The sequence below is a fragment of the Tiliqua scincoides genome, chromosome 16 (assembly GCF_035046505.1).
Source record: "Tiliqua scincoides isolate rTilSci1 chromosome 16, rTilSci1.hap2, whole genome shotgun sequence".
NCBI classification, from domain to species: Eukaryota; Metazoa; Chordata; class Lepidosauria; order Squamata; family Scincidae; genus Tiliqua; species Tiliqua scincoides.
In genome coordinates this window covers 2,293,622-2,306,121 of record NC_089836.1, presented here as the reverse complement: position 1 = coordinate 2,306,121, position 12,500 = coordinate 2,293,622, and the positions used below count along the sequence as shown (strand labels likewise).

General features: G+C 51.2%; 1 protein-coding gene across 1 annotated transcript in view; it reads right to left on the bottom strand.

The window, feature by feature from the left end:
• The window catches only part of AK1 (adenylate kinase 1), a 31,714-nt gene that overhangs the window by 10,997 nt on the left and 8,217 nt on the right, over positions 1-12,500 (bottom strand). The window contains exons 3-8 of the mRNA XM_066610665.1: positions 12,152-12,313; positions 11,627-11,799; positions 10,702-10,815; positions 9,016-9,207; positions 8,747-8,822; positions 7,675-7,754 (exon numbers count right to left, since the gene is read on the bottom strand). Coding sequence (XP_066466762.1) covers positions 7,675-7,754; positions 8,747-8,822; positions 9,016-9,207; positions 10,702-10,815; positions 11,627-11,799; positions 12,152-12,313 — 797 coding nt within the window. The remainder of the gene's footprint in view (positions 1-7,674; positions 7,755-8,746; positions 8,823-9,015; positions 9,208-10,701; positions 10,816-11,626; positions 11,800-12,151; positions 12,314-12,500) is intronic.

The window sequence follows — 12,500 nt, the reverse complement described above, 5'->3', positions numbered from 1 at the left end:
AATGGACTGGACGCCTGCTTTAGAGGAAAGGGCCTAACTATAGAGGGTGATTCAATTCCCCCCCCCCCACAGTTTTTCCTGCAGTTGATGGGGGACCCCCACAGCCCAAGATGAGCATTCCCCAAACCACATGCCTGCTAGATTTTGCTAGGCCAGAAAAACAACACCCTGCCGGCTTGGAATGCTGTCGCTGAAACTGAACGCACTGAACTGTGCAAACAGATCTATGGGGGGGGAGGATGAAAGGCGGAGCATCACTGCCTGGCGATGGTGTTCCCCTGGCAACCCCTTCCTGCCCTCACGTCCCCCAGCGCGCACAGCCAACCGGGAATGGGAAGAGCGGAAAAATCCGTTTCCACAGGTGCGCACACCAGAGAGATAAGGACATCAATGGAGCATCTTTCTCAGCTTTAATTTCGCATCCCTGGTTTCCCCGTCTAGGGCTAGGAGCCGTGGGGCTCCACTGGAAACTTTTTGCTGGGCCCTAGGTTGCCAGCCAAGGTCTGGATCATCTTAGAGACCGAAATAAGATTTGTGACTGGCTGCGGTAGGATGGAAAGCTATCCATGCGCTGAGCATGCGCTGACAAAGCATGCCCAGTGGACCCCAGTACATTTCAATATCAAATTGCAGACCCAGCAGAAACAAACAGGGTGGGAGGACGACCTCCGCAAAGTAAATCATAACCAAACCACTTGCTTTAAGACTATGAAATGATTTCACGAAAATGTTAATTTTTGTTTTCACCCAACTGGGAGCAATTGGTCCAACTGGTTTAAAGCCAACCCTGCCCCCACCAGCCAGCCGCCAGGAATGGAGAGATGTGGCCTTTACATGATTAATGGGGCAAAAAGAGCTTGGGTTACACCACAAGCTCTGGCCCCTTGAGCCACACTTTTCGGGACTGCCAGCATGCAACTTAGCCCCAGAGGTTCCCATTTGGGGCTGACTTGTTGGGGTCAGTTGCTTGGTTGAAGGCGGGGGGTCTCCAAACTTTTTGGCCAGAGGGCCGCATCAAATGTCTGGCACGGTTCTGAAGGCTGAAAAATAAATTTAAATATAAGATTTATATAAATAAGTTAGAGATGGAACTTAGATGTGTGAATCAATGAATGAATGGGCTCATTCATTCAACCTCTTAGAACACCCTCCAGATGCAACCAGAGACATGTTTGGCAAAGTGGGCCAGGGGCTTTCAGGGGACAAGAGGCTGGCCGCAGGCCGGATAGAGGCTTGCTGTGGGCCACATCTGGCCCCCGGGCTGGGGTTTGGAGACCCCTGGTTTAAAGCCATAAGAAGAGCCCTGCTGGATTGGGCCAAGGTCCATCTAGCCCTCCTCTCTCCCACACACCCAATGAGAAGCCTGCAGGCAAGAGATGGAGTCACCTCTCTTCCCCATCACTGCTCCCCTGCAACTGGGGTTCACACTGCCCCTGAACCAAGAGGCAGTGCAGAGTTAGTCCTCCTCTATGAATCGGTCCAACCCCATTCTGAAGCAAGTCAGAGACCACCTCCAGATCTGGTGGCAGGGAATTCCACCGACTGTGTCAAATACCAGGGAAGAGGGAAGCGTTTCAGCTTTGCTGCCTTCCCAGCAAGTAGAGCAGCGCCCATTTATTTTTGCGCATGAGTTAAGATAAGGCATTTCATACCAAAGGGGAAGGGCAAGAGAACAGGAATTTTGTGCAGAAGAGGAAGGGCAAAAGGAGGACAAGAACCACCAGAGTGGAAAATGTTTTGCCTTCTTTACTCTTCATCAGCCTCCCAAGACCATAGAATCATAGAGTTGGAAGGGGTCTAACAGGTCATCTAGTCCATCCCCCCTGCCTTAGGCAGGACATTTTGGTTGACCCTTTTAATTTCTTAATCCTGTTCAGGATTAAGGTTGAACTGATGGTTCTCAGTTGAAAAATCTGGGGGAGAACCATGCAAAAAAAAAAAAGTTGCCCCATAAACCCCTCCCCACTTTTTGGGGGTTCAGATTACCGTCTGCCTGAAATTATTGTTTTCCTCTTCTCCTCTCAAGCAGAAGGGCTGTGAAGACTCATGTCAGGCTATTGGGTAATCACCCCCAGACTCGACTCTACCCTGCTTAGCCCCTCCTCTGTGTCAGATTTACTCTCTCCTGCATTTCTGCCAAGGCTGGGCGCTGTTGTGACATCACTAGCCGGGCTTGTGACATCACCTTCTGACATCACCCTGCCTCTGAACTCTCAGCCTTGGGGAGGCATCTAGCTGAGCATCCCTATAGGCGATGGAAGCCGCTCTCTGAATTTCCCATCAACCCCTGGGGCATGGCCCATGAGATGGATGGGCTTGTGGGATACAAAGGAGGTTGTGCCAAAACAGCAATTGTACCAGCTCCCTTCCAGTCCTATTTCACTCTTTCAACAAATTATTTTTGGAGGGGGGACTGCATTTAACAGCTGAGAGTCTTCAGCCCGGCCTTCAAGAAGGGTTTTTAAGAGGCATAGCCCTAAAATAGACTTCTGTGGCTCTTTGCAAAGTTCACACCACACCTCTCAGGTCTGACTCGGGAGAAAAAAAGGGCACGGTCCAGTTACACTCTCTTCCAGCCCCTGCACCTTATAAGGCCGGATGACCTTGAGATTCAGCTGGCTTCTAACTATGGATCAGCTATCAATCTCGCAGGGGGTCACATCCACCCTGGGTTTTCGGAGGTGGAACAGGCATCGCAGACCCAAGAGGCTGCCCTCCCAGGGTTAAAGGTGATCGAAGTGGGACAGCTCAGCTGGGACCACACCACTAGAAGATGCCGGAGTGGAAAGAGCTGGATTGCGAAGGCTTCCCCATGCCAGCGATTCCCCGCATTTAGGAAGGCTAGCTCATCAGCGAGGAGGGGAGGGGAGGAATTCACTCCGAAACACTCACGCCCTGGGATAAATAGGTTGTGTTTGCCGATTTCAGAACTCCATTGCCATTTTGTTTTTTGAAAACTAAAATAAAGGTGTTTTCTCACTGGTGTGGCCATTATCTTTTCAGAATGGTGGCCATCTTTTTTTACCCGCACTGCCCTCCAACAACACTGTACCCTGGGGTAATTAAAATGGCAGCCAGGAGGCAGTGGATACATGGAGGAACTTATGGCCAATCCACTCTGAATCCGACCTACTGCCTAGGGCACTCTGGGGCACCTGGAGGATGAGAATTAAATCCAGTGACCCTGGATTTAAGACAGTGAAGTGGACTTGGGTGCATTCACACCCCCAAAAATGCCCGCGGTACGCCTTGCTATGAGATACACAGGCAAAGTCTGAAGACGGAGATTATTTTGTGATTAATTAATCACATAATTAACACACCACGAACAGGTTATGGATTCTGTAGCACTGAATTACACACAGGCTGAAATCCTATACACCAGTGGTTCTCAAACGTTTTAGCACCAGGGCCCACTTTTTAGAATGACAACCTGTCGGGACCCACCGGATGTGACATCATGAACGTGGAAGTGACATCATCAATTTAGGTTTCAAACTATGCTGCGATCAGCCAGAGGTCCCAGTACAGTGCGCTCATGCTGTTTATTTTGCATAGCTCGGACTTCAAACATTCCAGCTTGGAAGTCAAAACAGAACCCAGGCTTGGGTCCTTCTCCAAGCCCTCCCCCCTTTCCAGCATCCAATCATCCAGGGTAAAGCCCCCTGCCTCTTTCCCAGGGGCAGCCTGCCCTGCTGGGCAGCTCTGCTTCCTGTATTTTCAGCTCTGTGTTTTCAATGGCAGCCGAGCTAAGTGCTATGTGACCCACTTGAAATTGGTCCATGACCCACCTAGTGCTTGAGAAACACTGCTATATACCTGGGAGTCAAGCCCACAAAACTCAGTGGCCACTCACTCCAGAAGCGACATGTATAAGATTGTTCTCCCAACCAACCAACCCCCCCACTCTCTCTCTCTCTCTCTCTCTCTCTCTCTCTCTCACACACACACACACACACACACAGGCAGAAGAATAAAATTGCTCCATGAAGTCCAACAGTTATGTTGACAGAAAATTCTGCAAGGGTTCATCTCCACGATTATAAATGCCACTAGCTTGCCAGATCTATCCGCCCCCTTCCCGCTCTCTCCCTGGAGGTTCTGCCAGCTGAACTTCATGGGCAGCCCATGCAATTAGATAAACTATTAACGACCATCAGTTATAGGTAGGAACTTTCCCATATTTAGGTAGGAAGCCGATCCATCAAAACCCCCAGCTGGTCTTCAGGGAGAACCAACACATTTTCACAGGAGTTTCCCGCTAGCTAGACAATAGTCTACAACAGTATTTCTCAAACTGTGGGTCAGGACCCACTAGGTGGGCCGTGAGTCAATTTCAGGTGGGTCCCCATTCACTTCAATACTCTATTTTGAATATATTGAACTTGATACTACCATAGTATATGACTTACCCCTGGGTAAGTGTGGGTGGGATTGCAGCCTAACCCAAGCCTATGCATGTCTACTCAGAAGTAAATCCCTTTGTGGTCAAAGGGTCTTACTCTCAGGAAAGTGTGGATACGATTGGGCTCTAGGATAGTTAAAAACTTTCCTGCTTGATAATGTCACTTCATGACATCACTTCTGGTGGGTCCCGACAGATCTACAAAGTGGGTCCCGGTGCTAAATGTGTGAGACCCACTGGTCTACATTATTGTCACCAGCACTGGCTTGAAGCCAAGTGGACCAACTGCAGCCAATTGGGCCCCGTGCCGAAGAGGCTCCCCCAGTGCTACGGTAATCGACTCTAGTATTGTCAAATACTAGACAATACAATACACAATAATACACACATTGCAACTGACATTTTGAATTTTTTTTCTAAAACAATATTTTTACTAAATCATTTCAAACTCCATAAAACCAGTGGCTTTGTAACTATGTACATTTCAAAGATCATTGACACATTTTGTTTGTCTGAGGCTTATCTTTTGTTTGTCTGAGGCTTGCATGTGTGTGATTTTATATTTAAAATGTGCTTAGACCCATTTTGTCCATAAATTCACCAGCACTTTTTAAGCATGCATTTTGATGGCTTTCCATTCTACTGGAGAGATATCTATAATAAAGTGTATTTATATCTCTAAGATTCTACAGACCTTGGCTGTGAACCTGGGGGTTCCCGCCAAAGAGGTTTCCGATTGGGCCCCACAGCTTGTAAGGCCGGCCCCAGAACAACCGACACTATATAGCATAATCACCGGGACTTGTCACAAATTCAATACATTGAGGTTTGGAGGAGATAAGAACTGAGACAGGAGAGCCACTCAAGGTCATTGGAGCAGATGGATGGACGACGGACAGTCGACACACGCACACAGACCCTGGGAGTAAGTCCCACTGAGCGCAACAGGGCTTACTCCCGAGTAGACATGCATAGGACCGGGTGGTGAGCGATACCAGAAGACAGGAGCACAGTCCACAACTTGGCCAAAGAGGATGCAAATCAAGATGGTGTTTGGTGCTGAATGGCAAACACACACCCACACAGCTGGCTTCATAAGACAGACACAGGCTGCAATCCTATCCTCACTTGCATGGGAGTAAGCCCCACTGACTATTATGGGACTTACTTCTGAGTAGACATGCATAGGATTGGACACACACACACACACACACACACACACAGAGCTTCAGCTGTTGCAAAAGCACCCACAAAAGCACAATGGGGTTGTCTGTCCCTCTCAGTCCCAGGGGGGGCGCCTTTCTTTACAACACAGCAGCACCTTCTCTCCAGCTGCACCAAGGGAGATCCTTCTTCCAAAAAGAGACACCCCCCCCTCAAATTCTCATTCTACAAAGTGGGTCAGACCTACCTCTCGGTGCTGCAACAGAGGGGGACAAAGGGGATCAAGAGAACACCAGCCCAGTCTTTGCCAGCCGACTGCCCTGCATGTCTTCCCTGGCTATTTTTACCACGCTATATACTGCTGTCAGACGCAGGGCATGCTGGGAGGAGGGGGGATTCTCGCAGCCCACGAAGGACACCCGACTCCTTAAGACATGAGCTGCATAGCAATGGAGGGGGGTGGCAGAGCCGGGACCAAGAGAAGATGGGAAACCACGACAGGCGGAAAGAACACACAGACAGCTTTGTGCTACTACAGCCTACTCTAGCTACAAGGGGGACGAACAAGCTTAATCAGATATTATCCTTATTTTAAAACACCCGGTGGGTGATTCCTTCCTAACTGAGAGTAACTTAGTGTGCTTATGTTCTAAGCAGCACAACGAAATTGCAACTGGCTCACCCACTTGTGAACTTGGCCCTGGAGAGTGCATGTGCGAGCCATCGCACACATCTAATAGTCCCACGCACAGCCCAGCTTCAAAGCCGGCGTTTCTGCAGCTCCTTCTGAGTGAGCAAAAAACTTCTGGTGTACGCTCTGGGGGCAGCCCTTAATCTAGTGCAGGGATCTCCAAACTTTTTGGACAGAGGGCCGCATCAAATGTCTGGTGTGGTGCTGAGGACCAGAAATAAAATTTAAATCTAAAATCTAAAATAAATAAATTAGAGATGGATCTTAGATGAGTGAATAAATGGGCTCATTCGTTCAACCTCTCTAGCCCTCAGAACACTCTCCAGAGCACAGCTCTGGTCATGTTCAATTGAGTGGACCAGAGGCTTTCAGGGGACAAGAGGCTGGCCGTGGGCTGCATCCAGTCCCTGGTCCAGGTTTTGGAGACCCCTGATCTAGTGAGCCGAGTAAGTATATTTATGCCCATATTGCAGATAGGGAAGACCGAGGCTAAGAGGAAAGAGCTTGTTCAAGGCCACTGAGCGAGTCAGCGCATGGCTATCGAGACCAGGGAAATTCTGCGCTTGCAGTGCCCTCGATCTCTTCGCCACAAGCACATCGCTGGGTGTGTACTAGTGCAGGGGTGTCCAACCTTTTTGGCAGAAGGGCCTCATCATCTCTATGACACTGTGTCAGGGGCTGGGGGGGGGAAGAATTAATTTACCTTTAAAATTTGAATAAATTTACATAAATTAATATACTAGAGGTGGAACTTATATAAATGAATGAAGGTCTTACAATAGCTCAAGGCCTATAAAATGCCTTGAACAAAGCAAGGCTGGCCTTTTCTTTGCTGCTGCTACTGCATCACAGATGTGAAAGAGCAAGCAGTGGAGGGAGCCCTCATCCCACAGCTCACACAAGAGGTCAAACAGTCGCCCTCACAGAGTAGTTGCGTCAGGCCAGTGCAGGCTCCAGCAAGTTTCTGGAGGCTCATTGGAGACTGAGGTCTCCCCGAGGGCCGCACTGGGAGTCCTCGAGGGCCGCAGGTGGCCCCCGGGCCGGGGTTTGGGCACCCCTGTACTAGTGGAAGGGCCATAGATCCAGGCTACACGTGATGCAGGGAGAGGTGGGAAAATCATGGACTGTTCCACAGACCGCAAGGGGCACAGTCATATTGGTACTTTCCAGCTGTTCCTTCCGCAGCTCAACTGGCAGGGCCGACTGCCAGGCCAGCAGCTGTTCCTGACCTCTGATCCCAGCTCCTGGCTCTGCGGAGTGTTCCCATGGGACCTCTCACCCCAGTTCCCTCCTTCAGTTCCTGTTTTCAACCCAGAAAAGAGGAAGCATGGCTCCAATCCAAGCCAGGCTCTGGAAAAAATGAAGTAGTGCCAAGCCCGGGTCTGGGACATGTCACCGCAGCGGCTAGGCTTACCTGCCGTCCCTCTCGTTCTTCCTTTGGAGATTCCAGGCCTGGGCTGAAGAGAGAGTCCGACGGAGCCAGCAGCGGCAACTCTGCATCACAAAAGCCCAAATACAACATCAGCGGTACAGGAAGCAGAAGATTCTCCCAGAATTCCAAGGGTGAGGATGCGAGACACCAGCAACCCTCAGAAGGCTGGGAGTCCTACAAATGAAATTTGTAAACTGTATTTGTTTTATTTCAGTTATACGTATGACGTATACATTAATTTAATTATACAGGGACCACAGAAGACCTGCGTCCTGTCGCCGCTCTCCTACACCTGGAATTCAGGGATAGCCTACTTCTAGAACCAGGAGGTTGGGTAAGACCCCTCTCGACTCGTCACCTGCCCTGCATTCGTCTGTCCAATCCCCAGTCGGTCCAATCCTGTCCAATTTTCAAGGCATCGAGGCCAGATGCCATCACCGCATCCTGTGGCATGGAGTTCCACAGATTAATTACCTGCTGGGTAAAGAAGTACAGGTCCCGCCTCCTTGTCCGCGGATGGTTTTAACTAACCAAACCCATGGGGTCTGGGTGGAGCCTGGACCTGTACCCTCCAAATGCAGCTTTTGACCTTCGAGAGGCCTTAGAAGGGATTCTCATATACAGTGTCTCCCAGATACAATGCAAGCACCCAGTCCTCACCTTCCCAGTTATGGCCTCACACATCCCAACCTTTCATCTCTTTGCCCGTGACCTTTGCTCCTCCAGTTCCACCATCTTCCACCATCCCCATCCCTTCTTTCATTTGTGTTGTGTTTATTTTAGACTGCAAGCGCCTTGGGGCACGGACCCATCCTCTCCTCCATTGCAAAGCAGCACGCAGACCGATGTATGAACCACGATGAGAACCCACTGGAGCGGCTCTTTCCCCCAGGAGATGTAAACTGGGGCAGAGGATGATTTACTCAGAGTAGGACGAGACATCCTAGCGGCAAGCTCCCAGGGGAGCCCCGCGAACTTCTTAATCCGGGAACTGAATCTGAGAACGACTCCATGCTAAGCAGGTATATAGCCACCGGGTCACAGCTTCTCTCACCTGGAAGTTCTAGACCCTGTTGGATACAGGAGCTGATGCCGGCAAACACTTCCTCCTCTTCTCTGTCCGCATCAAACTGGGAACAGGGGGAGAAAAAGGCCCAAGACCTGAATTCCTCAAACTCAGACCAGTGGCAAAAAGGAGAGAGAGAACTGAACAAGCAAAGGCTCTACTGCAAGAATCAAAAGGGCCCTCCCCACAGGATCGGAACACAGGTCTGGGGTCGTTCAGCCAGCCCAGCAAAGGACGGGGCCGGAAGGACGTCTCACCCTGACGATGGAACCCTTTTCTTGGTAATATTTCACAATCAGCGGGACGTTCTGCTTGAAGGTCTCCAGCCGGCGGGCGATGGCGTGGGTGTTGTCATCCAGGCGGCCGTGCTCCTGCGCCCGTCTCTCAAGCCGCTCCCGGAGCTGTTGGCTGGAGCAGGCCAGGAACACCACGAGGTCCGGGGAGCCGATCTACGGCGGAAGGGAGCAGAGGTGCAGGTTTGAACGTCAGCTGAAACAGGTCCGTGCTTTTGCTTGCAACCCACTCAGGGCCCCATCCGATGCCTGCCTACACAGAAGTAAGTCCCATTATAGTAAATGTGGCTTCCTTCCAGGTAAGTGGGGAGAGGATTGCAGCCTATCGAATCTCAAAGCAGTGAGTAAGCAGAGAGATGCTCCGTAATTAGGCATCAGCTTGGAAGTTAAGCCAAAAGATGGGGCAGTGGGGTGGGGGGGGAGGAATGGACATGTCAGCTGTGCCCCAATGGAAGGAGAGGCACAAGGCCACCCCATGCCTAAGAGCAGGTGCCAAAATTGAGAGCTGGGATGGTGTAGTGGTTGGACTGCAGTGGCTGGGCTCAGTTGGTAGAGCTGCCGCCTTGTATGCCTGAAGATCTGAGGCTGCTAGTTTGAAACAACCGGAAGTACCCGAGATATACCGATGAGCTGACCCTCAGTGGCAGAGAGGAGTTGCCGTCAAGTGGAGCGTGGGAGGCGAAGGGCCAGAGAGAGGCCAGACCGGGAAGGAATCCAGCTGGAACGAGGAGTTCTATGAAAGACTAGAGCTATTCAATTGTAAAAATCCCTACGGGGGTTTAGAACAGCCTTGCCTATGTAAACCGCCTTGGATTAAAGTCTGAAGAGAAATCTGACGACCAAAGAAAGGTGGTATATAAATACCTGTATAAATAAATAAATAAGTAGATTTTGCGAATTGGAGTTCGACCCAGAAGATCCAGGTTCAAATCCCCACCACGTCAGAACTTAGACCCAGAAGATCTACCAAGAAGATCTACCCACCAAGTCATGAAGCTTCCTCGACCAGACTGGTCTTGGGCCTCACCCAAGCCTTGCCCATCCCCATCCCACGTTTATGAGGACCTGAGGAGGGAAGAAACCATGCACGACACCCTGAGCTCCTTGGAGGAAGGGCAGGAAAAATTGTGAAAAATAAACAAAATCCTCCTGCCCCTTACTCAAGGACACACCAGCAAGCCGTTCCTCCTTTCCAATACTCAATGGACTTCAAGAAGAAGTGGAGAAGAGTGGTTGGCTAGAGCGTCCCCAGCATATCATTCTTCTCCTTTCTTTCCTATGCTTGTTTGGAGGTCACCTCCGTTACAGGAGAATTCAGCGCACAGGAGAACTTCCTAGAGTCAGCTGGGCCAAAGATGTGCGGCTGCCAGCCTTAGACGGTGTGCTAAGAGACCTGCGACGGTGTGCTAAATGCTGGCCCCCTCCTTCCCTGGATTGGAAGAGGGGAATAAAGCAAAAAGGGGAAGTGTGGAGGAGAGGAAAGGAGAGTGGTAGCCTAGAGTGTCCAACCTTGCTGAGGCTTGGATGGGAGAGTGCTTGAGGGCTCCATCTCTGCCTGGAGATGCTAGAGACTGAATGGGGCCTGCGAAGCACCAATGAACTACAGCCTCTCCCCGGTACGCAGCCCCCCCCCCCCGGTCGGTCTCTCACCTGCTCCTCGAACGTGAGGGCCTGACTGATGTCTCGGGGAAAGCCATCCACCACGAAGCCCCGGGCATCCTGCTGCTTGATAAACTGATGCTTCAGTTCCTCAATCGCCGTTTCCTGCAAGAGATGGATGAGGGACGCGGGTCTGTTAATTCTACGGCTGCTTTGGGAATCTTAACGGGATGGCCGCACGCACATGCTCCTTAACATGGTACAATGGTTGGCAACCTTCAGTCTCGAAAGACTATGGTATAAGCCTACAGCACCCGGTATTCCCAGGCGGTCTCCCATCCAAGTACTAACCAGGCCTGGCCCTGCTTAGCTTCCCAGATCATGGTCTAAGCCTACAGCACCCGGTATTCCCAGGCGGTCTCCCATCCAAGTACTAACCAGGCCTGACCCTGCTTAGCTTCCGAGATCATGGTAGAAGCCTACAGCACCCGGTATTCCCAGGCGGTCTCCCATCCAAGTACTAACCAGGCCTGACCCTGCTTAGCTTCCGAGATCATGGTAGAAGCCTACAGCGCCCGGTATTCCCAGGCGGTCTCCCATCCAAGTACTAACCAGGCCTGACCCTGCTTAGCTTCCCAGATCATGGTGTAAGCCTACAGCACCCGGTATTCCCAGGCGGTCTCCCATCCAAGTACTAACCAGGCCTGACCCTGCTTAGCTTGCAAGATCAGACAAGATTGGGCATGTGCAGGGTGACGGTTCCTTATCCACGGCCTTCTGGTCACGTCCAGGAGGCCACGAGTGACGTCCAGAAGGCCAGGCACAGTTCCCAGGAAAGCCATGCTCTCCCCCACCCCCCCAGCAGATTTAATTTTCCATGGAGAACTAAGGAAGCAGTTTGGGTAAGGGAGCTCTGGGGAAAACACACTATGAGGGCCCCACGCCAGTTGTGTACCCCCAGGGCCTGGTAACTTACCGGCGGGGCCAGCTCCCCGTTAGCAATGATCTTGGCAATCAGCTCCCACTTTCTGTCACTAGTGGCGCTATGGAGCATCCGGTTCCGCAGGATCTCGCCGACGGAGACGCAGACGAACCCGAAACGAGAGGCTAAACGGTTGCTTTGAGTCCCCTTCCCACTGCCGGGACCGCCTGCAGTTCAGAAAAAGAGGCCGCGGAACCCGCATTGAGAGGGTGTAGCATCTGGGTCCAATGCATGAAAATGTGGGGTGTGCGCATGTACTATTTCATCCAGTGGAGCCCCAGCTATAGTTCACCCCCCCCTCCTCCGCTTCCAAGGAACCGGATGTCCTGTCGTCCAACCTTAATCTGGAAAATCCAGGGAAGAACAGAAAATATGTAAGATCAGAATGAAAGAAGTTTTGTTTTATAGTTGCCCAGGCATTCTATAGAATGCCCAGATTTCCCACAATGCTTGGAACTTCCTGAAAACCAATAAGGGTTAAGTAAGCGAGCATCAAATCACTCCCGCTGGACCTCTCACCGATCACAAAGATGATCTTCGGCCGGGGCCGGCTGGGGTCGAAGACATCATATTCCTGGATCAGGCCTGTGGATTCCGTCATGTCGGAGTCGCTCTCGATGGAAAACTGGCTCTCGACGGGGGGCAGGCGCTCGCAGAGGCGGTGTGGGGCTGCGGCCAAGTCTGCAAGAGAATTTCAACTGGCGCGTAGGACTTCACAAGGGGACGTGAGAGATGCAGGCTGGGGACCCCTTGTGACCACTGGGACCTCAAGTCCAGCAAAGACCAGAACGGAAGCTGGACTGGGGGAAAACCATTTAGGCTACAATCCTCTGCACACATCCCTGGGAGTTAGGCCCCACCGAACATG